The sequence below is a fragment of the Eleutherodactylus coqui genome, chromosome 13 (assembly GCF_035609145.1).
Source record: "Eleutherodactylus coqui strain aEleCoq1 chromosome 13, aEleCoq1.hap1, whole genome shotgun sequence".
Lineage (NCBI taxonomy): Eukaryota > Metazoa > Chordata > Amphibia > Anura > Eleutherodactylidae > Eleutherodactylus > Eleutherodactylus coqui.
In genome coordinates, this window is record NC_089849.1 from 38,278,765 (window position 1) to 38,302,026 (window position 23,262).

Consider the following 23,262-nt stretch of genomic DNA (forward strand, 5'->3'; position numbering starts at 1 on the left):
CCTTGTCGGTTGGTTGATTACCATGTAATCTCTGGAGAGAACCTGATGCAGTCATGAGTCCCTGTGTGAACTCAGGGAAACTGGAACATAAGAAATAATCCCATAGAAACAAGCCTACGCCTGATTACATTATGTACAAGCATAACATAGCCCTGGCAGAAGAGTAGGCTTCATGTACTGGAAGATGTTACACCGCTTGGAGCCGGCGTCATCAACGTGTTAATCCAGGATACTCCGAGAGTTTATGAATTTCTGTCATGAGCATTAATTCCAAAGCACAGGGCAAAATAAGCACAAAACTTTACTGCAAATTCAATAGCGGGGATGTTAGCACGGAGCTTTTAGCGAGCCGTCTAAAGTCTTACGGGATTATTTATAGCCGGCCTCTCTCCAGACTCGGCATTGCTGTTTAGGCAAATTACTGTTTTATAAACAGCATGGATATTGCATTTATGGGAATAAAGATGCTTTAAATGCTCACATCCCAGCAACTTAGTGCTGATTAACCTTTCTGAGTGCCACCATTTAGAAAATTATGACGCCAGGAGATCTAAATGTAATCCCTCAGGCTTTATTTGTATAGTGATGGTATCTGTGTGTATACAAATATATACATTTAATATGCCCGTATAGATTCGAGTGACTTGTACGTATAGATACACAAACTGAATGGCTACTTTATTCTAGACCCCATCTAGTAGAGCGTTGGGCTTCCTTTGGCCCTCAGAACGGCAGCAGCTCCTTGTGGCGTAGAGTCCACTAGGTGTGAAAATTATTCTGCAGGAATATCGGCCCCTGCGGACAGGAAGCTTCTGACAGTTGCTGGAAATTAGATGGAGGTGCTGACATGCTCTGAACAGCTGACAGGAAGGGTTCATCGATTCATGCTGCTTGCGCCAAATTTTGACATCAGCAGTGTGCAATAGAAACTGAGAATCATCTAAACCTGGTGATTTTTTTTTTACTGCTCAGTAGAGATGAGCGAGTATACTCGCTAAAGGCAATTGCTCGAGCGAGCATTGCCTTTAGCGAGTACCTGCCCGCTCGAGACGAAAGGTTCAGGTGCCGGCGCGGGGGAGCGGTGAGTAGCGGCAGTCAGCAGGAGGGAGCGGGGGGGGGGGGGGGGGAGAGGGAGAGGGAGATCTCCTGCCCTCCGTTCCGCCCCGCTCTCCCCCACAGCTCCCTGCCCGCCGCCGGCACCCGAACCTTTTGTCTCGAGCGGGCAGGTACTCGCTGTTCCTCTTACAACACAATGGTACTGGAACTTGTCTGCTGTTATAGCCTGCCTGTGCTAAGAAACGATGAATTGGCTGTTCAGACACCTTAGTTGGGACACCAGTGTTGTATTCTACTGCAGTTTGCCTGACTGTGCACTGCCTGTTTGTCAGAGCAATTCTTTGGGGGTCTATGGGTTGTTTATAGAGTGTCAAGGACCGACTAAGAAAAGTTAAAACTTTATTACCATAAAATAGCAATGCTTATAAAATGTATATATGGGGGAAAACGATGCTATACAAAGGACCAATAATGCACTTCCCATTTATCACTGCCTGTTTGTCAGAATAATTCTTGACATCCTCCTCTGACCCCTTTCGCGCTGATTACTTCTGTCCACAGGGTCCCCTTTCGCTCTATGCGGTTTCTTGAGCATACTATTCTCAGTATACTCTAGGAAAAACCCTACAACGCTGGCAGTGAAATCCTGGCTCCAGCTAGTCACTCTGATCGCTGGATTTTCCCATCCTAATGTGCATTCACAATTAAACTGATCCATGGAAAACTTGCTGATTGGGTTTTTTGCAGCACTCTAGGGTCACACATCTAGTTCCCAAACAGGGAAGCTCCAATCATGAAAAGGCCAGGGTCTCCTAATAACGTGGCTATGCAGAGTACTAGCTGTATATAAGGCATTTGGAGCACATGGTCATGTGAACAGTGCAGGGAGAAGAGTAGCCCAAATCACATCAGCAAGTCCCTAGATAATATGTATTACTGTAGCTGTGAGGAAAAGGGATTTATTAAAAGTGTTCCGTGAGTACCCCGATTCCAATCCCAAACCAGGTCCAGATGCATCAGTAAGGAGGGTTTAGAAGAGGATTACCCATCACCTGCATCACTTATTATTACAGGAAAGTGAATTCTCTCTGTCTAAGGCCTTTCATAAACATTGAGTCAAAATCCACAGCATTTCTATGGATACGGACACTTTTTTTATGCGGATCTGCAGCAGATTTCACCTTTTTAATCAAAGAAGTAAAGTCTGCTACAGCTCTGCGTGAAAAATCCACATCAAAGGCGGATTTAGATGCAAAAAGTCTGCACCACTTCCAGTACAGGTATTGCCCATTTGGGGGGGGGGGGGGGGGGAGGAATCGCATTGCGCTCGTATTTAAATGCCAATTTAATACAAGTGCGACTTTTCTATTTCTACTATTTTTTCTCGCAAAACACCACAATTGAAAGAAAATTCGCTAGTTTACAAGTGCTAGATTGGTCCAAGTTTCTTGGACCAATATCTCATTCACCCGTGTAAATATCGCCTTAAGCAGAGGGTACATGACACGCAATTTTTTACCTTACCATGTACAGGGACCTTAAAAGGGGTCACCTATACTCACCTATTCCTTCCCCGTCAGTCTACTTACCAGATCTCCTGCAATCCGTCAGGGTCACCTCACCTCCAGCTGGCTGATTCTTCTGCATCCTGTGACATTACGTACATTTACAGGCAGTTTTGTTCCTGCACAGCAATGTATGCTGCGTCACAAAATTACAGTTTGGCAGGGAGTGCCGAGGTGTTGCAGAGACTGGTCATGCACGCTGTCTCTGCAATAGATCAGCATTCCTTTCTAGCCAGTGAACACTACGTCACAGGGATGTGACCTTCACTAACCTGTAGGAAGAAGAATGCAAGGAATGCATGCTTCATAACAAGGAGCAGAGGCTTGCGGTGGGCTGACACAGGGAACTGGTTAAGATTAGTGAGGAGAAGATGTGGTAAGGAGTCTGCCTGGGGAAGAATACAGGAGTATAGAATTTTATTTTATTTTTTTTAATGACAAAACCCCTTTAAGAAAAACATGTCAGTGAGTTTACGTGAACCCTTTGGTACTTACAAGCACATTTTCGTTTGGGGTATTATAATAAACCGTGTCTTCTGTGCTAATTCAATGTCCCAAAAAGCAGTGTGCAATCCAGCCTTAAAAGTAATGGTGGTGTGTAGAGATGAGCGAACGTACTCGTTTAGGGCGATTTCGCACTCGAGCACCGCTTTTTTCGAGTAACTGACTACTCGGGCGAAAAGATTCGGCGGGTGACGGGGTGAGCGGGGGGTTGCAGAGGGGAGTGGGGGGGGGGGGGGAGAGAGAGCTCCCCCTGTTTGTTCCCCACTGCTACCCCCCGCTCCACCACGCCACCCCCCCCCTACTCAAAAAAAAACGGTACTCGAGGGCGAAATCGCCCTAAACGAGTACGATCGCTCATCTCTAGTGGTGTGGTTTTTTTTTTTCCTGTACTGCAGATTTACAAGACAGACCTATTCCTATTGAAATATTGTAAGTTCAGCACAACTTTAGCTTATTCCGACAAGATCACATTGAGTATGTACAGCCGAAATTAAACCGGGAAGCCTACAAACTGGAGGTTGCTGCAGGCTGGTTACAGACGCGACTCCGCAAAGCCGTTCTTTCAATAATGTTTTAATAGGGATCACGATTAAACACAATGTGTATTTATATAAATACACAGAAGGGAGAAGACAGAGAATATAAATACTATTTGCTATGGCATGCAAAATCCTTGCCCAGGGCCATGTAACACTGAAAAATGATTTTGCCTCAAACGGCTTGGAAAGCAACACCAGAAACCGCGAAGGATTGGGTAAATAGAGATATCAGCACTTTCAGGAGAAAATGGACGAGATTGAATTAGAAGGTCTTAGCCGCTTCTTAGTTGTGAGGCTTTGCTATACAATAACTATACGGATCATCCAGAGCCGACCGCGAGACTTTTCATCCACTGCGGATCTCATTCAGGAATGCAATGCTGCTAGCTGTGGCAATGGCTACTTCTTTAATAATGTGGGAAGAGCTATAGAAAGAAAAGTCTAGTGGATAGAAACAATGCTCCAGAAAAGATGGTGGGATGTAGGATGTATTATCCAACTTCTCTTTTATGAAGTAGATTAAAAAAAACTGTATTTGATACGCGTTTCGGGGAATACCCCTTCTTCAGTCATGCTGAATGGGACATCACTTCTGTCACCAGCTCCATTACTGGTTCCACCAGCACGTCTGGGTCCAATAATCCCTTAGTCCCAGAAGTGTTGTCCCACCCAGCTTGACTGAAGAAAGGGCTTTTTCCCGAAACGCGTATCCTATGCTGTTTTTTTAAATATCTACAGTTAGGGCCAGAAATATTTGGACAGTAACACAATTTTCGCGAGTTGGGCTCTGCATGCCACCGCATTGGATTTGAAATGAAGCCTCTACAACAGAATTCAAGTGCAGATTGTAACGTTTAATTTAAAGGGTTGAACAAAAATATCTGATAGAAAATGTAGGAATTGTACACATTTCTTTACAAACACTCCACATTTTAGGAGCTCAAAAGTAATTGGACAAATAAACATAACCCAAACAAAATATATTTTTTTCAATATTTTGTTGCGAATCCTTTGGAGGCAATCACTGCCTTAAGTCTGGAACCCATGGACATCACCAAATGCTGGGTTTCCTCCTTCTTAATGCTTTGCCAGGCCTTTACAGCCGCAGCCTTCAGGTCTTGCTTGTTTGTGGGTCTTTCCGTCTGAAGTCTGGATTTGAGCAAGTGAAATGCATGCTCAATTGGGTTAAGATCTGGTGATTGACTTGGCCATTGCAGAATGTTCCACTTTTTTGCACTCATGAACTCCTGGGTAGCTTTGGCTGTATGCTTGGGGTCATTGTCCATCTGTACTGTGAAGCGCCGTCCGATCAACTTTGCAGCATTTGGCTGAATCTGGGCTGAAAGTATATCCCGGTACACTTCAGAATTCATCCGGCTACTCTTGTCTGCTGTTATGTCATCAATAAACACAAGTGACCCAGTGCCATTGAAAGCCATGCATGCCCATGCCATCACGTTGCCTCCACCATGTTTTACAGAGGATGTGGTGTGCCTTGGATCATGTGCCGTTCCCTTTCTTCTCCAAACTTTTTTCTTCCCATCATTCTGGTACAGGTTGATCTTTGTCTCATCTGTCCATAGAATACTTTTCCAGAACTGGGCTGGCTTCTTGAGGTGTTTTTCGGCAAATTTAACTCTGGCCTGTCTATTTTTGGAATTGATGAATGGTTTGCATCTAGATGTGAACCCTTTGTATTTACTTTCATGGAGTCTTCTCTTTACTGTTGACTTAGAGACAGATACACCTACTTCCCTGAGAGTGTTCTGGACTTCAGTTGATGTTGTGAACGGGTTCTTCTTCACCAAAGAAAGTATGCGGCGATCATCCACCACCGTTGTCTTCCGTGGACGCCCAGGCCTTTTTGAGTTCCCAAGCTCACCAGTGAATTCCTTTTTTCTCAGAATGTACCCGACTGTTGATTTTGCTACTCCAAGCATGTCTGCTATCTCTCTGATGGATTTTTTCTTTTTTTTTTCAGCCTCAGGATGTTCTGCTTCACCTCAATTGAGAGTTCCTTTGACCGCATGTTGTCTGGTCACAGCAACAGCTTCCAAATCCAAAACCACACACCTGGAATCAACCCCAGACCTTTTAACTACTTAATTGATTACAGGTTAACGAGGGAGACGCCTTCTGAGTTAATTGCAGCCCTTAGAGTCCATTGTCCAATTACTTTTGGTCCCTTGAAAAAGAGGAGGCTATGCATTACAGAGCTATGATTCCTAAACCCTTTCTCCGATTTGGATGTGGAAACTCTCATATTGCAGCTGGGAGTGTGCACTTTCAGCCCATATTATATATATAATTGTATTTCTGAACATGTTTTTGTAAACAGCTAAAATAACAAAACTTGTGTCACTGTCCAAATATTTCTGGCCCTAACTGTATATATATAAAATTGAATGTCTGTCTGTGTGTCTGTTTGTCCTTTATGCGCTACTACACCATTCAACCGATCGCCATGAAAGTTTGGGAAGTTGTTGAGTACACTCCTGGGAAGATTATAGGCATAGTACAACTATCCTATGATAAATGGCGCGCGTGCGAACGTCGACAGTTACGCCCCCCCCATGTAGATTGTTCGATTTCCATCATTGCCACCAATTCTCTCACTTCCCGATGTCGTAGAAACATGAAATTTGGCACGAGCATTGATTATGTCAGAAATAGGAAAGTTAATGGATCCCAACTCGATTATTCAATTCTAAGCGCCAAAGAATTAGCGTCCAAATTTTATGTACCGAATCTAATTCTCTCACTTCCCGGTGTCATAGAAACCTGAAATTTGGCACAAGCATTGATTAGATCATAAATAGGAAAAGTTAATGGGTCCCAACTCGATTATTTAATTCTAAGCGCTAAAGAATTAGCGTCCAAATTTTACGTAGTACGGAATCTAATTCTCTTACTTCCCGATGTAATTTGGCACGGGCATTGATTATATCATAAATAGGAAAAGTTAATAGTTCCGAACTCGATTAACCAATTCTAAGCCCAAAACAATTAGCGTCCAAATTTTACGTACGTAATCTAATTCTCTCATTTCCTGATATATATATAAATGAATGTATGTCTGTCTGTTTGTCCTTTATGCATTACTACACCATTCATCCAATTGCCATGAGACTTTGGGAAGTTGCTGAGCACACTCCAGGGAAGATTATAGGCATAGTACAACTATCCTACGATAGGTGGCGCCCGTGCGAGCATCGTCGACAGTTATGCCCCCCAGACAAAGATCGTTTGATTTCCATCTCAAGCACAAAAGCAAAAGGCATTATGAGCAACGGGATGAGTGTTCAACCAGAAAATGATGCATCCGCTGAACGTTTCGCAAGACAATTGCTGGATATTGAGAATGCTGAGGTAAAATGAAAGCTGTGCTGTGATTGGTTGCTATTTCTTATACTGCTAAGGTAACATGAAGGCTGTGCTGTGATTGGTTGTTATATATTATACTGGGGTAACATGAAAGCTGTGCTGTGATTGGTTGCTATCTATTATACTGCTGAGGCAACATGAAAGCTGTGCTGTGATTGGTTGCTATATATTATACTGCTGAGGTTACATGAAAGCTGTGCTGTGATTGGTTTCTATATATTATTCTGCTGAGGCAACATGAAAGCTGTGCTGTGATTGGTTGCTACTTCTTATGCTACTGAGGTTACGTGAAAGCTGCGCTGCAATTCGTTATTATATATTATACCACTGAGGTAACTTGAAAGCTGCGCTGTGATTGGTTGTTATCTAGATATATAAAAACGAATGTATGTATGTCTGTCTGTCTTCACAGCAACGCGTAAGCTAGTACTTAATAAAAGAGATGTTGGATAATACATCCTACCGTGCCCAGCTTTGGTGGGTTCTCCTCGTTGGCAGCACCTTAACAATTCGTTCATTCTTCACAGCCCTTCCTAAGACATTTTTGGCCTCTAGACATTCATCTGGGACCAAAGCCTCCAATGCCAGTGGGTTTGCTGCACCCCTCTCATTTTCTAATAAAGAGCTATTATTTTTCATGATTATTCAGTCTGCTTTATAATTCGTCTTTAGAGAATGATCATTCCTTACAATTGTTATGCACTAAATGAACACCTTATTAGAGACCCCGTCCCTTTCACAACCGGAGCTTCATTGTTTGGAAATTAGACCTATGAACCCAGAGCACAGCACAAAGTCAAGTGGCAAGTTTTCTGTGGATGAATTTCAGTGTGAATCCACATTAGAATGGGAAAACCCAGTGATCGGAGGAATTTAAACGAGGCCTGATCATCGCTGCTAGACTATCCGGGGTCAGGATTTCATACACTGCCAACCTTGTGGGGTTTTCTCGTGCTACAGTGTGGAAAATATACGGAGAATGGTGTGATCAGGGGAAAAAAAATCCAGCAAAAGGGGATCCTATGGATGGAAACAACCTGTCAACAAAGAGGGGTCAGAGGAGGGTGTCAGGAATTACTCTGATCAACAAGTAGTGTAGGGTCAAACAAATTGCAGCTGAATACAACACTGGTGTTCCAACTAACTTTTTCAAATGCACAACCTGTCATTCCTTAGTACAAATGGGCTACATCAGAAGATGATCAGTTCCAGGGACTTTGCTAAGAGAAACAGAAAGGCAAGACTCCAGTGGGCAAGAGAGTGTGTAAATACCGGATTACTGAGCAGTGGAAAAACATCCCCGGTCAGATAAATCCAGATTTCGGTTGCACCATGCTAATGGGAGAGTCAGAATTTGGCACAAGCAGCATGAATTGACGAACCCCTCCTGTTAGGTGTCAAAAGCTCAGGTTGGTGGAGTAATGGTGTGAAGAATGATTTCTTGGTACACCCCGAGTTCTCACATACCTGTGGATAGATGCCAAGATGAATTGCTGCACTTCTGAAGGCTAAAAGAGGTCCAATGCATCACTAGTTGGGCGCCTCAGATTTTACTGAGAAAAAGGGATCAAATCCCCACAAATCACGGAAAAGCGGCCACACTTATACAAAGGTATAAGGGCAGGTAGAAACGCCTGCTCCCAGCAGCATGCCGAAAGAAAATGCTATATGGGGGAGACAGCACAGGTGCAACAAGCTCTCACACATGGCTTGTATAAGGTACATATAAGTGTACCATGCAGACTTACAGCACATTAGTTTCACCCAGACAGACACGTCATTAGATCTGACAGTATTCGGTCACTTATGTTCATGCATCACCCTCTAAATAACACGTCACAAAATGGCATTTTCATTTTTTCTTCTTTTATTTTAAACGTTCCAATTACAACAGCTGTACAAGTCATAAATACAGAATTTACAATTAGTTACAGCATGATCCAAGGCTAATAAACTCTATGGAGAAAAAGGCAATAAATGGCAACATATGGTAAGATCTGTGACATCACTGCCATTAATAAATCATAACGAACAGTACTGCAACAGTGGACAAAGTTATCCCAAATGTTAACCATTGGTGTTGAAAATCAGGGTATAATTAATGGGTGCTGGTCCATCGCAGTGTCATTCCCATCAGCACCCGCCTCCTGCTACAGTCAGTGCTACCTGAGGACAACCTCTAATGGAAGAGGCTGTAATATAGTTGGCACATACAGTAGTTATGCACTGTAGGAGCGTATGACCCATAGAACAACTTTTCTACTTTTTAACGCAACCCCTTAGGCCGCCTTCACACGTGGCGTAAATGCAGCCGAATTTCAGCATTGTATTTTGGAACTTCTCCAGCATTTACAGTAAAGGAGGAAGTCTCAAAAACTTCCGCTAGAAGTTTTCCGCTCGGAATCCGCAGTGTTTTTGAAATACAAGAGTTGAAACCGGCAGCGAATCTGCAGCACTTAGGCGTGGATTTTGTCGCCGATGCAGAAAGTCCGCAGCGAATACGCAATGTGTGAAGAAGGTTTTAAGGGAACGGGCTCAACGCTCATCCAGACCATTGAACACATCTCCAGGAAAGTGCAGAGAGAGAATGGGGCGTGCATACTTAAACTGGAGTTTAATACTCTGGTCTAAGTAAAGTATGTGCTGGTGTCAGTGTGACAAATGGATTAATAGGTGCAAGCGCCACTTCCGTGGCTTACACAGAAATGGATGGGTGCTGATTTCTGTGAGATCTTCTGATGTTCAGTGTGGGAAGGAGGTCAGACTGATGGAATATCACTATCTAATGTATATATTTTACATAACGAGGCCAGATGTAATTCAGAAAATGATTAGTTTAGAACATTCATAAAAGTTCAGCGAAACTTTCTAAAAGCACAGACAATATGACAAGCACTTATAAAGTACAGACATCGCTGCATAATGCACCACGGATTGTTGTGTGCTGTATGGGAAGAATCTCTCCTGACGAGCCTGTGTCAGTAAAGAATTGTACTCCCCATTAAGATATGTATACGGGGGCGGAAGATGTGTCAGATTTTTTTTGCGCTGTGTGAAAACCCCCAATATAACCATTTCCGCTGCATATTTTCCTATAACGTTCCTCTGTTACTCTTCCATGAAATTTTTGAATAAATTGACGAGTTAGTGTTACCAGTAGGGGGCGTGTCTTAGCACACTGTTCAATCAGCCCTGATTGTGTAGGGACACACCTCTTTGGCAAGTGGAATAGTAATACCCAGTTGTCAATTAAGGCTGGGCACAGATGAGCGTATTTCAGCCACATTTACGAGTCCATCCTATGGATCAGTGCCCCAGCCTGAGCATGGTTGTCCTGATCTGAACTCTAAGCATTATAGGAGCATCAATATCCACTTGCCTGTCACCGGGCTTATTCGTACATGTCCAGGAGGTATAACAGAGGAATAGCACACGGCAGAGTAACAAGAAACGATGCTCCGGAACTCCATGGAGAATACAAATACTTACTAAGACAGACATGTCAGGTCCTCTATATATGAAGAAGGCCATGTGTTATACAAGGTAACTGTCGAAGGCTTGAAGCTTATAACTTGACACGCTGTCCAGCAGCCATTCACGAGTAATCACAAGACAGCGGTACTTCTTCCTCATAGCTGCCGGAAAGAAGAAGAAAACATAATGTAAGAATGCTGCATTAATGTTTTGACGTAGTTAAAGGGGAGGTCTGGTTTAGAAAACTCATTTTCAAATACCCTATTGATGGGAGGTCGTATGAGTTATAGGCGGCATCTATGGATACGGCTCTCCCCATTATAGTTTATGGGAGTTGTGAAATGGGAGTCTGTTACTACAACACCCATCATCTGCGATGGGAAGAACACATACATGATCAGCCTTTCTCTAGAGTGCTACCTGGGGAGATGGGGAACCTGCATCAGACATTTATGGTGCATGCTTTCCATATGCCATAAATATCTGTTATTTAGAGAGATGTCCAAAATGTGCACAGCCGGCCTTGGCTACATGCGACCTGCGCGGTCACACAGGGCGGCAGCCACCAACCTGAAGGGGCGCACCAGGCAGATATAGGCTTGGGGCAATGACCCCTCCTGCCCCATAAATCCAGATGATAATCTTCCTCTGTGTAGCGGCATCTTGTGGAGATACATGAATTCTCCTCCTCCTGGCTCTCTCCCTTCCCCACTGTTACGCCTCATGTCCACGGCCAGGTCAGATTCCGGCTGCGAAATATCACAGCGGAATCAGACCCAGCGCCCCCCAGAGACCCTATATTCCTCTCTCCGGATACGCCGTGTCTCGCTCAGTGAACATGTGCAGTGCAGAGCATTACGCACCGGCGCGGATTCTCGCGGTACTTCCGCTGTGCTCACAGCGGAAGTAGCGCGAAACAGATGGCTTCCATTGACTGCGATGGAAGCCATACGTGTGATTTTCCACACAGAATAGAACATGCTGCGATTCTTCCTTGTGAGCGGAAAATCACAGTTGATTTCCGCTCGTGGGCAGAGGAGAACCGTTTACCACATCGGGTCTATGGACGAATATTGCTAGGTGTCTGACCGTGAATTTCGCAGCGAAAATCCGTCCGTGGGCATTAGCCCTTACACAATGTCTTCATTCTGCTACTGTATGAGTTTAGTTCTAGTACTGCATTATGAGCTTAGTTCTGGTGCTGTATTTATGTTATGAGTTTGCTTCTCCTGTTGAATTTATGTATTAAGTTTGGTTTTAGTGCTGTATTTATGTTATGAGCTTGGTTCTGGTACTACATGTTATGAGTTTGGTTCTGGTGCAGCATTGATGTATTGAGGTTGGTTTGTGCTGTATTTATGTTATAAGCCTGGTTCTGATGCTGTACGTATGTTAACGGCTTTGTTCCTGTGCTGTATGTAGGTTATCGGCTTGGTTTTGGTTCTGTACGTATGTTATCAGCTTGGTTTTGGTTCTGTATGTATGTTATCAGCTTGGTTTTGGTTCTGTACGTATGTTATCAACTTGGTTTTGGTTCTGTTTGTATGTTATCAGCTTGGTTTTGGTTCTCTACGTATGTTATCAGCTTGGTTTTGGTTCTGTACGTATGTTACTGGCTTGGTTCCGGTGCTGTACGTAGGTTATCAGCTTGGTTCCGGTTCTGTACGTAGGTTATCAGCTTGGTTTTGGTTCTGTATGTATGTTATCAACTTGGTTTTGGTTCTGTTTGTATGTTATCAGCTTGGTTTTGGTTCTGTACGTATGTTACTGGCTTGGTTCCGGTGCTGTACGTAGGTTATCAGCTTGGTTCCGGTTCTGTACGTAGGTTATCGGCTTGGTTCTGGTGCTATACGTAGGTTATCAGCTTGGTTCCGGTTCTGTACGTAGGTTATCAGCTTGGTTCCGGTTCTGTACGTATGTTATCAGCTTGGTTCTGGTGCTGTACATATGTTATCAGCTTGGTTCTGGTGCTGTACGTATGTTATCAGCTTGGTTCTGGTGCTGTACGTATGTTATCAGCTTGGTTCTGGTGCTGTATGTATGTTATCAGCTTGGTTCTGGTGCTGTACGTATGTTATCAGCTTGGTTCTGGTGCTGTACGTATGTTATCAGCTTGGTTCTGGAGTTGCATTTATGCAATGAGCTTGGTTTGGGTATAGTATTTATTCATGGAGTTGTTCTGATGTGGATACAATGCTATTTTGCTGCTTTCTGCACAAATAGAATACAAGTAGACAGCCTATCAATATTTACTGTTTTTTTCTTTGGACAGGGTGCCCCAAAAGAAATTCTACAAAGGGCAGGCCTGCACTAAAAATGTGGCCCATAGGCCAGAAAAGAGTATGCACCCCTGCTTTAAAGAATGGCCTGTTATTTGAATTGGACACAAAAAAGCATTATTTTCCTCACAGACTAAAAACCCAATTAGAAAGAAAATGTCAGATCTGTATACCGTACCAACGAGCGTGTCAATATCTGCAATATTCTTCATTTCCACAGTCTGCAGGGGTATATTAGTATCACAACGGGAGCGGCTGTCTCCACGAAGCATTGCTACTTTATAGTTCTCCGATAAGACATAAATCAGGATGAACAGAAAGGGTTCTTTACTGTAAGAGCAGCAGATAGAATTGTACAAATGTTTATGGCAGCAGCAAATAACCTTTACCAAGGTAGCTGCTCCTGGATTATGAAAAAAGCCGCTTTACCCGGAGTCATAGTGGTGAAATATGACAGATCTCAGGCACAATGTATTCCTCTAGTTACTTTACATTTTATGCACTGTTTTAGTAAGATTCCATCAAGTACAGTTTAACCATCTCCGTGTCTGTCAAACCAAGTCTGTGAAGAGTCTTTCGGAAAATGAATACAACCTATTGGCGCAGTCTACAGTCTCAGGATACATTTCCCAGAACACCGCACAGTAAGTGGAACAAAAAGCACAATACAAGCAATATTTAGGTTAAAGCAGGCAACGGTAATTAATCACTCTGACACGTGGCGTTTAAGGCTGAAGCCATAGAAGAATAATGAACGATGAGACAACCGTGGCCAGGAAAGGAACGGCACTCCGATCCAATCAATGAAAGCTCCATAGAATGGGGATGTGAAGACACGGAGCTTACAAAGAGTATTTCTAGGTATATGTAACCCACATAGGTATCCTCATACTGAGGCCTTGTTGTACAATGAATCTCCTCCTTTGTACTCATTTCAAACTAAATAGGTCCAAAAACTGTATGCCGATTAACCCCTTAAGGACCGGGCTGTTTTGTACCTTAAGGACCAGACACTTTTCAGTGATTTCACTCATGTCACGGTTTTACTGCCCTATTTTTTTTTCCTTCAGATACCAAAATTATTTTTGCTGCGTTTTATTTTCTGTGACACACAGGGCTATTTTTTTCATAGGCTTTTTTTTGTTTTTTTAGTTTTATTGGGTGTAAAAGGCTAAAAAATATATATTTTTTTTAAAGGGGTTGTCCCGCTGCAGCAAGTGGGTCTATACACTTCTGTATGGCCATATTAATGCACTTTGTAATATACATTGTGCATTAATTATGAGCCATACAGAAGTTATAAAAAGTTTTATACTTACCTGCTCCGTTGCTGGCGTCCTCGTCTCCATGGTTGCCGTCTAATTTTCGCCGTCTAAAATGGCCTAATGGCCAAATTAGACGCGCTTGCGCAGTCCAGGTCTTCTCCTGTTCTCTATGGGGCTCCGTGTAGCTCCGCCCCGTCACGTGCCGATTCCAGCCAATCAGGAGGCTGGAATCGGCAATGGACCGCACAGAAGAGCTGCGGTCCACGGAGGAAGAGGATCCCGGTGGCCATCTTCACCGGTAAGTATAGAAGTCACCGGAGCGCGGGGATTAAGGTAAGCGCTCCGGTAAGCTTTCTTTAGGTCCCTGCATCGGGGTTGTCTCGCGCCGAACGGGGGGGGGGGGGGGGGGGGGGGGGTTGAAAAAAAAAAAACCCCGTTTCGGCGCGGGACAACCCCTTTAACATTAATAGTGTTTTTTAAAATTAGTATATTTAAACTAAAATAAAGTATGGGAACGGGTTCTTCGTTTTGCTTCGGATGTTTTGATATATAAATATGCATGGTTTCAGTTTACAGGGCACATATGGCAACGGTTTTGGTTGGCGTCGGCTTTGGGTTATTTTCTTTTTTTATGTGAATATTTTTATTTTATTCAGTAATTTCTTTCTAACTTACCGTATATACCGGCGTATAAGACGACTTTTGAACCCCGAAAAATCTGCTCTGCAGTCGGGGGTCGTCTTATGCGCCGGTAATACAAAAAAAAAAAAGTGTAAAAAAAAAAAAATTATTACTCACCTCCCCCGGCGTTCTGTCGCGCTCCGGCAGGATGTCGCTCGCTCCGGCAGGCTGTCGCTCGCTCCGGCAGGCTGTCGCTCGCTCCTCGTCCCCGGCGCAGCATAGCTTTCTGAATGCGGGGCTTGAAATCCCCGCTTCCAGAAAGCTAATACACACGCCGGCAGCCATGACATCATTGAATGGCTGTGATTGGCTAAAGCACACGTGGCTTCAGCCAATCACACTATTCAATGACATCATTGAATGGCTGTGATTGGCTGAAGGCGCACGTGTTAGCAATCACACCCATTCAATGATGTCATTGAATAGTGTGATTGGCTGAAGCCACGTGTGCTTTAGCCAATCACAGCCATTCAATGATGTCATGGCTGCCGGCGTGTGTATTAGCTTTCTGGAAGCGGGGATTTCAAGCCCCGCATTCAGAAAGCTATGCTGCGCCGGGGACGAGGAGCGAGCGACAGCCTGCCGGAGCGCGACAGAACGCCGTGGGAGGTGAGTAATGAATTTTTTTTTTTTTCTCCACTGTATACCGGCGTATAAGGTGACAGTTGGGGGGTCGTCTTATACGCCCCGTCGCCTTATACGCCGGTATATACGGTATTTATGTAATTATTGTTTTTTTACCATCTATGTCCCCCATGACATGATATAAGGACTCTGGCGGTCATTTACATATTTTTGTTTTTATTTTTATTTGATACTTGCTGATCAGGGTCTGCAAGGAGCCTGCAGCTCTGCTGTAACAGGGAATTCCCGGCGGTCTCGTGACCGACGTCTGACGTAGTGGAAGAAACACTTCAACTTTTTAGTACACAGCGCACATTGAGCGTGGTGTACTTGGGAAAGGAGAAGGCAGAAGGAGGTAAAATCCCCTCCTGCCTTCTCCTTCAGGTTCACAGCTGTGACTAACAGCTGATAACCCGACCTGCTTCTGCTTGATTGCCAAAGCAGGGGCTTTAATCCCCTGTTGTATTTTTACTATCGGCCGGGATTAAAGCCCAGGACCAAGCTCCGTAAATTTACGTTGCTTGGTCCTTTATTCCTTATTTCTCTTAGGGGTGGTTTAACTCACCATGGTAATGATCCAGGTTTAGTTAAACTGCAATCAGAAATCAGTTTAAGGAAAAAGTGTTACACCAACATTTTTTGATCTAACATTTGCAAAACAGAATTCACTTGATCGGCCATCAAAGGTTGAACTGAGAAGAAATGTATCAGGCACTGTGATTGGTGACTGCAGTCAGATGATCTTCCCAGCGTTCATAGCAATAGTAAAAAACATGGCCGCTACCAGCAGCAAATATGACTGTAATTTCACCACCTAGGTTAAAGTCTGAGCCTATCAGGCCATCAGCTGTGTCTGCCATCTTGGATTTCAGCTGCTAAACGGAGTTTAACGAGTTTGATCCGCCAAAATCGGGGGATAAAATTAAACCTAGATTTGAACCACCAAGATCACAGGCTAGATCGTGTTGGCGCAACTTTTTTCTACTTGATCTTAGATCAACTCTTGTTGATCTCAGATCAAAACTTTGGTTCAACTGGCCCTTAGACAGTAATAAACACTGAAGCTGGTCATCTGTTACAGCCCATCCATACTAAGGAATGTGTTTGGACACATTAGCTGGAGCACCAGCGTTGTAGTCGGGCTGCGATATGCTTGACTGTACAGCGCTATTGATGAGAGCAATTCTTGCCATCCTCCTCTGACCCCTTTCGTTGATGAGTTGTTTAAATCCACAGGATTTCCTTCTACTGGATGTTGGTCCTCCATCACACCAGTCTCAGTATACTTACCGCATGCCGCATAAGGCCGTTTGCAGGGTGACGGCCGGGTTCACAGCTGTTTTACGCTTACGATTGTGTGAGCCCGGCCTTACCGGTGCGATTGCACAGCGCATAAAAAAAATACGTTCATGTGAACAAGGCCATTGAAATCAATGGGTTCTATTCTCTGTGCATTACACATATACAATTTACGAACATAATAGGCTGCGCAAACATGCTTGTATGAACGCGTCCTTATCTGCATATCCCACACATCTTACCTGCGTAGTCTGTCTCGTTATCGGGCTGCACAACCACTAGAGATGTTGTCCCCTGCAACAAAAGTGAAATACTGAAATGGATTTTTGTTGTTTCTTCGAGATCACAGAAACACAACTGTAGAGAAGCCGCAGCATCCAAGTCCATTCTATTTTCAAGAGTTGATGATCAATGGGATCATCCAGTACTGTGAGAGATCAGCCAGTGTTAGGACCATGTACCACCAGTATGGGTCAGCAGACCATAATGGGTGACCACAACCAGGAGACTTTATGTCCATTATTATAATGGGATGGAGTGCTTCTGACTGTTGGTACAAGTGATGCACAGAAGTCTCGTCATCTGACTATACATGATCAATTATAAAGATGTAAGTGATGATCAAATACATGGCGGGTGTCAGCCATCTTTGACAACCATCCACAACAGCCACGATCAGTGTTTATGCTGACTAAAACATTTAAATGCCCCGATCAGTGTTCGGGGGTCCTGAACAGTCTCTCCTCAGGGTCAGATCGTAAGGTACTATCTGGGTGTTAGGACAGCCTGAGACGTTCTGAAGGCCTCCAGGGCTGCCATAAGTTAATAGAACACCTGTCAGAAAGCAATATAATGCAATACTGTAGTATTGCATTACACAGTATAAGTGATGAGACGATCTCAAGTCCTCTATGGGGGCTAAAAAAGTGTTTTAAAAAATCAGTGTGGTTTTTAGTCACCCTGACTCCAAGGAACAGTGAAATAAAAAAAAAACGATCATAACAGTGTATGTACCCCAAAATGTTATCAATAAAAACTACAATCACCTCGCAAAAAAACAAGCCCTAACAGAACCCCGTTGATAGAAAAATAAAAGTTATGGGGGTCAAAAGAAGTAAAATAGTATGTAAGGTCGAAAAAAAAGACATGTCCATCCAGTTCAGCCTATTCCCCCCTACCCAATGGTGACCAAAAGCAATTTAAAACAAAAAAAAGATATTATTTTTCAATAGTACTAGATAGAAAAAAAAAACAAATTTAGTATTGCTGTAGTTGTACTGAATCACAGATCAAGGGTTTATTCACACGTCCGTATATCAGCCGGGTTTTCACACCTGGCCGATATATGGTGTCACTTTCCGTAGGTGGAAGAGGCAGGCCAGGCGCAGTGCACTGAGCTCCCGTCCCCTCGCCACTATTTGCAATGGGAGGGGGAGGAACATTTTAAAATCAAATTCCCACCAAAAATGACAAAAATCGCTTTTCATCCCATTTCTCTCCACTTAGAAACCATTAAAAAATACAACTCGTCCTGCAAAAAACAAGCCCCCATGTGACTACATCACTGGAAAAGTATGGTTCGGGGAGAAAAAATAAAAAACGCTAAAACAAAAATGGGCTGCAGCAGGAAGGGGCTACTACGATATTATTAGCAGACTCCGATGCTCAGAAAGTGATAAATTGAGAATATCTGAGTAACTGTGAAGACCCCTCCACCAATAATGCCCATAAGCAAATAACCCCTAATGTACAGGAAGTCAAGTTGTCGCTTGTGCGACCGATGAACACGTAGATTGGAAATCACAAAAAGAACCAACGTGCGATGAGCAAGTGAGAGGAGGCGTGAACCCATCCCTGCCTTATGTAATGGACACTTTCCATCTCAGTCGGGTCTTGACAGTAAGTCTGTTAGGAAGCAGGACATGGGCATGATGAAATAGCGCCTTGGCCATGACTACGGCCAACGGAGTACAGCTTCTCTCCCTGCAGTGACGTCACACTGAAGGGAGCGCTGGCCGAGCATGCGCAGTCTGTGTTTCATTCACTTCATTTACGAAGACCAGTGTGTCTTCCTATCTGCAGGAGGCAGCTGAAGCTATTTGTGCTATACTTGTGGAAAGGTGCTTAGTAGAGATGAGCGAGCCTGCTTGGATAAGGCAGTTACTCGAGCGAGCCTCGCTCTCCTTGAGTAACTGCATTCTCGTCCGAGCAGGCTCGGGTGAGCAAAGATCTCTCTCCCCCCTGCCGCCCCTCTGAGCCTGCTCAGACGAGAATGCAGTTACTTGAGAAGAGCAAGGCTTGCTCGAGTAACTGTCTTATCCAAGCAGGCTTGCGCATCTCTAGTGCTTAGTTAATCTGGTTCACGTTGACCCCAAATGGCCAAAAAAAAAACAAAAACAACTCTATGCCTGATATACGCAGTTATTGATGTGGGCCATTCTCAGTCACTTTAATGTTTGACCTAAAGCTTGTCTACATGGAGACCGCACCAACTTTTATCATCACTTTTCATATTTGTTTCGTCATGAGAAAAGTCACAAATGTATTGCATGTTACGCTGACGACTTTCTTGGTGCAGTTTTACAGCAAAATCTCACATAATCCGAATAGTGAATATGAGCCAATTTCCGCACGAGAAGGCTGGTCAACGCCACCACGCGGGCATCATCAGAACAACCTGGCAGTAGCCTGAAGCTTTGGGCCTGCAACGTCCACCACAGATAACTCAACTGAGGAATAAGGGCCTTTCCTACATTAAATGCTTCTCTTTTACAGCATCTTTATACAGTTTAAAGAGTAACTAAACTTTTTTTTTTGATTGGTTGTGAATTGGATTTTTATATAGAATTTTAAAACATTTTGGAACATATTAATCAGATGATTTTGCTTAGTTTTTTTTTAACCGTTTGTGAACTTTCCTCAACAGAGCATCTGACAGCTACTGCAGATAGGGGAGTGGAGTAATGGAACGACCTGTCGGGCACAGATACCCAACAAGTTGCCCAAGTGATAATCCTTCCTGTGCTTTTACACAGGAACAATTGATACCGATGGAGGTGGAAATCTGAACGATTTATCGGGCCGTGTAAAAGGGCCCTAAGGGTCTGCAGTGTCCGAGTACTGGAGGAGCGGTCTTATCAGCCGTTTCACACTCCAATGACACAGAGACTGCGTCCCAAAATCTCCTCCATACACATATAACACAAATCCCACCCTACTCTGAGACAGCAGACGCATACTTCATACTGCCCCGCCTAATCTGCTGTAGCGGTCACATGCTCCGTTGAGGGTAGCTCTCAAATAGTTTAAAAAAAAAATTAGGCTAAATATATTAATATTAAATCTAAGGTAAATAAATAGATTACAAAATGTCATATGTACAACTAGAATAACCATTCCCCCTCAAAAAGCCATGCATTTTACGAATACAAAACGCTTTTGTATTAACCCCTTAAGGACCAGACGCTTTTTAGGGATTTTACCCATTCGGTGGTTTTACTGCCCCAATTTTTTTTCCCCTCCAGCTCACAAAATTATTTTTGCTGCAATTTATTTTCAGTGACATGTAGGGCTATTTTTTTAATCCATTTTTTTTTTCCATTTTTTTTCCGTGTTATTTGGGGGTAAAAAGCTTAAAAAAAGTTATTTGTTTTTTTTTTACATTTATAGTTTTTTTTAAATTAGTATATTTACACTAAAATAAAGTATGGGAACGGGTTCCTCATTTTGTTTCGGACATTTTCATATATAATACGTATGGTTTCGGATTACAGGGCACATATGACGACGGTTTTGGTTGGCGTGGCTTTGGATTATTTTCTTTTTTATCTGAATAATTTTATTTTATCCAGTAATTTAAAAAAAAATGTATTTATTTATTGTTTTTTTAAGATCTTTGTCCCCATGACATGATATAAGGCCTCTAGCAGTCAGTCACATGTTTTTTTGACACTTTTTCACTGTAGCTGCAGCATCCATAGGAGCCCCAGTTACAGGGGAGAAAACATCCCCTGTAGTAACTAAAGTCACTAATAGAGCTGATCAGGGCCTGCTAGGAGCCTGCAGCTCTGCTGTAACAGGGATTTCTCAGCGGCCACGTGACCGACAGCTGGCGTAGTGGAAGAAACACTTCCATGTTTTAGTATATACTGCTCATTGAGCGCTGTGTGTACTTGGGAAAGGAGAAGGCAGAAGGGGGTAAAAACCCCTCCTGCCTTCTCCTTCAGGTTCTCAGCTGTGACTAACAGCTGACAACCTGACCTGCTACTGCTTGATTGCAAAAGCACACGCTTTATTCCTGCGCTGTATTTTTACTATCGGCCAGGATTAAAGCCCAGGACCAAACGCCGTAAATTTACAGTGCTTGGTCCTTAAGGGGTTAAGCATAAAAAAAAACACAGGAGAGTTCCCATGGACACAGACATAATCTACAATGTCTTCATATATTTTTGCTAGTATCCAAAACATCAGCACCTCAGGAAAAGTGGAAGGCACATCTACACGGCAGCATTGTTTTACGATGTTTGTAAATCATGACAAGGTTAATGGGACCATTAGGAGATTTAATTAGAATGTTGTTAAACAGAACAAATTGGTATGCAAGTTTTTTTCCCCACTTTTCAAGCAATAACAAGTTTACTAATTATCTCACTTAGCTATTTTGTGGTATATAGGAAGAAGAAGGCTTCAACTTTCTCTCATGTTGCATAGAGAGCCAGTGCTGAACTCCCACAGGCTTCCAAACCTTGCAGAAGAGAGAACTACACACTCTATAAACCTTCTCATAAATTCTCCCAGCTTTAGAGAATTAGGTTAAACTGCATTACTAATCGCCCACCGAGATTGTGGGTCCTTTGGAGAGAAAAGGATTGCGAGCGGACTAGTAGTGCCTGTGGGACTCCAGAGCAGCGAGTAGTAGAAGAGGCTTAAAGGGGCTTCACACAGGACAACTGATGCCCTGAGAGTCGCTCAATAGAGCGAATATAAGCAACCGTTGTCCCTTGTAAACATGGCCACTAACCGGGTGACGATGGGCAATTTGTTCACTAGTGGCTGGTTGATTAATTATCATCTGGTGTAAACAGGTAATCATTGTCTTTCAACAACTTTGCAGAGAGGTGCGAACTTGTTTAGCGTGCAACTCCCACCAAAAGCGGTTTGGCTCCCGCCTTTTCTTGAACATTTTCCCCTCATACTTAAGTGTCATTGGTTCCTGAAAACAGAAATATATGCGAGTGATCCTCCAAGTCCCTGCTGGTCTTCGAAAGTAGACTTACTTTAAGGATTTCTGGCTGGTTATGGTCTTTGGAGATACACCCACTGCGGTGATCTCTTGTTGGTTTGGCCCTCGATGGAACCCTCAGTGCTGCAGCCTCTCGCAGCAGAAAGTATTCACAAGAAGACCGCTGACCAGTATTTGTGTTCAGTGGACTCAACAAACAATGTGTGAGCGTTGAGGAGGGGTTGAAATTTCAAGGCACACACCTGCCGAAAAACTTTACGACCTCTAAGTAGTCATCGAATGATAGTCAACCAAATGCTCCCAACAGTTTGTTCTGTGTAAACGTTCAGACGACAGTTTTTGCAAGAAAAGCCACCCTTACGAATGGAGGTGGGGGTAATCACCGTGTAAGCCTAGTACCATCCATGGTCTTCTAGTTTGCATGTCCATCTCTACAAGAATCCAGACTATGGAACTCTTTGACATTATACGGTGATGGGCAATTCATTGTACAAGTTCAGGAGGGGCTTTGATGCCCTTCTTGAAATTAAAAATATATTCTAATGTATATATATACTAGATTTATGGAGATATTACAGTGATGCAGGGATTTATTCTGATTGTCCTGCTGGAGTCAGGAAGGACTCCCCCTCCCCCCCCCCTCCCTTAATATAAGGTGCTTGGCAGGCACCTTGTGGTTTGTTTGTTTTTTTTGCCTTCCTCTGGATCAACACAGTAGAATTATAGGTTGGACTTGTTGGACCAGTTTATATTTTCAACTATGTAAGTGGTCATGCCAACATAAATATGGACAGCCCCCAAAATCAGCTCTCACGGGCATATTGTAGCGAGTAGAATGTCTTCAATTATTTAAATGCTATTGCTATATTTTAGGTAAACCCTGCTAAAGGGATCCTGTCACCAGGTTTATGCTGCCCATTCAACCCGTATAGGTTTTATTCTGAAATGCTGCTGTATTTCAGAAAAACATAATTAGAAGTCTGACTCTGAGATCAGCTCTCGAGTCAAAGGGGCCGGCTGTGCTGGGCTCGCCCTGCCTTGACAGTTCCTCTTCCTGCTTGAGTATAGGGAGAGGGCTATCAGTCTTGATGACTAAGATAGGGAAAGCCTGCCGGAGCTGGACTCTGACTCGGAGCTCTGATCCAGCTGAGCTCAAAGTTAAACTTATAAGCATGTTTTTTTTGTTTTTTAAATTAAAATTTTTTTATTGGTATTTTTATTACGCATGTTTTTTAGCGTTTGCAAATTATGACAACACAGTGGTGTTTCACAATAAAACATACATGGGCCAAAATGGGCATATGTATCCCAGGCTCAAGCAGCATGGATCTTTCCAGCAAGGGAGCAATG

The 23,262-nt window shown here is 43.4% G+C and overlaps 1 protein-coding gene across 4 annotated transcripts in view; it reads right to left on the reverse strand.

Annotated features, from left to right (window-relative positions):
* Positions 1-8,913: 8,913 nt before the first annotated feature.
* Positions 8,914-23,262, reverse strand: part of BRCA1 (BRCA1 DNA repair associated) — a 155,888-nt gene continuing 141,539 nt past the window's right edge. For all 4 annotated transcript variants that reach the window (XM_066587729.1, XM_066587728.1, XM_066587726.1 and 1 more), the window contains exons 22-23: positions 16,913-16,964; positions 8,914-10,683 (exon numbers count right to left, since the gene is read on the reverse strand). In XM_066587729.1, coding sequence (XP_066443826.1) covers positions 10,583-10,683; positions 16,913-16,964 — 153 coding nt within the window. In that variant the 3' untranslated portion in view covers positions 8,914-10,582. The remainder of the gene's footprint in view (positions 10,684-16,912; positions 16,965-23,262) is intronic.